At 49.7% G+C, this 1,659-nt stretch overlaps 1 protein-coding gene across 1 annotated transcript in view; it reads right to left on the bottom strand.

Annotated features, from left to right (window-relative positions):
- LOC105756010 (deleted in malignant brain tumors 1 protein) overlaps positions 1-1,497 on the bottom strand; it is a 79,234-nt gene extending 77,737 nt beyond the window's left edge. The window contains exon 1 of the mRNA XM_012555113.1: positions 1,125-1,497. Within this exon, the coding sequence (XP_012410567.1) occupies positions 1,125-1,497 (373 nt within the window). The remainder of the gene's footprint in view (positions 1-1,124) is intronic.
- Between the last annotated feature and the right edge of the window lie 162 nt (positions 1,498-1,659).

Here is a 1,659-nt window from a genome sequence, read left to right as displayed (position 1 = left end):
GCATCTGCATTTTACAAGCACCTCCAGAGATTCCTGAGGGCACTTGAGATGAGAACTCCTGAGGTGTGCTGTGTGCTGCAGGGGCCCCACCCCTGCCTTGTTTGGCTGTAACCCCTGTGACCCACAGACGACACTGTGGTGGATTCAACAAGACCTGGAGGAGCCCTCAGAGAGGGGACAGGAACAGTCACATAGGACCATCTAAGCCACTGGCCATGGTCCTGTCCCCTCCCGGCATGCCATGTGGCTTCAGGACCCCTGTGATACTGAATTGTCCTCCTCTGTGGGCGCTCTGTCTTGTAACGGATGGTGTTTCTCTCTTGCCTTGGGCCCAGAGCCTAATTTGTGGCCATGTGAACAGGCTCTTATGATAAGAATTTAGATGGTGCTTTGGCTTTATTACTTCTTTCTCTTCATCCTACTTTCTGCAAATATTGATTGGATTCTGCTGTATTTTGTATCTTTGTATCTTCCTCAAATTTGTTTGCACTCATCCCATTTTGTAGTTATATATTTATTTGTGTGATTGCTGATTACATTTTCTGTAGAAGGTCAGCCTCATTCACTTATATAACTCTAGCACCAGCACAGGGCCCGGCACATAGGTGGACCCAATCAATATTTTCTCTAAAGAATGAACGAATGCACCAGTCAAGGTGTTAGAAAAAGAAAGACATCCTCTTTGCATCTTTGAGTCTCAGTTTTATCATCTAAAAGATAGAGATAATCTATGTGGTAGCAGCTTTATTTGATATTGTGAAAATCAAATTAAATTTATGAGCCTGCTGGTAAACCCTGAAGGCTGGGAAGACACTGCTGAGGCCACTATAGAGCGCCTTGTTTTCATCAGGGGTGGTCAACCGGACTCCTTGCAAAATGAAATGGAAAGGAGACAAGAAGTCTCTGGGGCTAGCTCAGTAGAAAATGCCCAGGAATGCTTCATCAGGTTAAAAAAGGGAAGTTAGTCCTACCTGTTGGGAAGGTGATTGAAGACTTGTAACCTATCAGACCTGCCATCTAGACTCTCCCATTTACTGAGCTATCTCTAACACTGCCAATTCTGCAGTGCCATCCTGTGGGGATAAGGGTCAGCATCTCTGTGAGGACAGAGAGTCAGTCCTCACCTGCACAGATGATGCTGGCATCCTCCAGGTGCCCACAGTTGAGCCCGACCCGGCCACTGTGCATGCACTGCCCCAGGTGGCTCTCGCTGCCCACACACTGCACGTCGTCCAGTAGGATCTGCCCAGAGCCCGCCCCAAAGTAGGCGCCTGTGGGGGCTGCCACAGCCTGGCCACACTGCAGCTGGTGGCACACAACGGTGGCCTCAGCCAGGTCCCAGAGGTTGTCACATACGGTCCCCCACATGCCCTGGATGAGGACCTCCATGTGGCCTGAGCACCTCCCTGTGCCGTTCACCAGCCTCACCTCCATCCAGGCCCCTGGGGAGGCACAAGGAGGAGAGACACTGGGGAGTGGCCTCTGGTGTTGGGGCATCCTGTTACATAGGGTTTGTTAATCACACACAGCACCTGTCACCCACACACCAGGGGAACCACTCATTGCCATCTTTGATTTCCATTGACAACAGGACTTTCCTATACTGTCTCTTACTAAAAGGTAGGTCTACCATGAATTCTCCATATAAGATGGTTTATG

The sequence above is a fragment of the Trichechus manatus genome, unplaced genomic scaffold (genome assembly GCF_000243295.1).
Source record: "Trichechus manatus latirostris isolate Lorelei unplaced genomic scaffold, TriManLat1.0 scaffold00031, whole genome shotgun sequence".
Lineage (NCBI taxonomy): Eukaryota > Metazoa > Chordata > Mammalia > Sirenia > Trichechidae > Trichechus > Trichechus manatus.
Note: the sequence above shows the minus strand (reverse complement) of the source record. Positions and strands in the feature narration are given on the sequence as shown.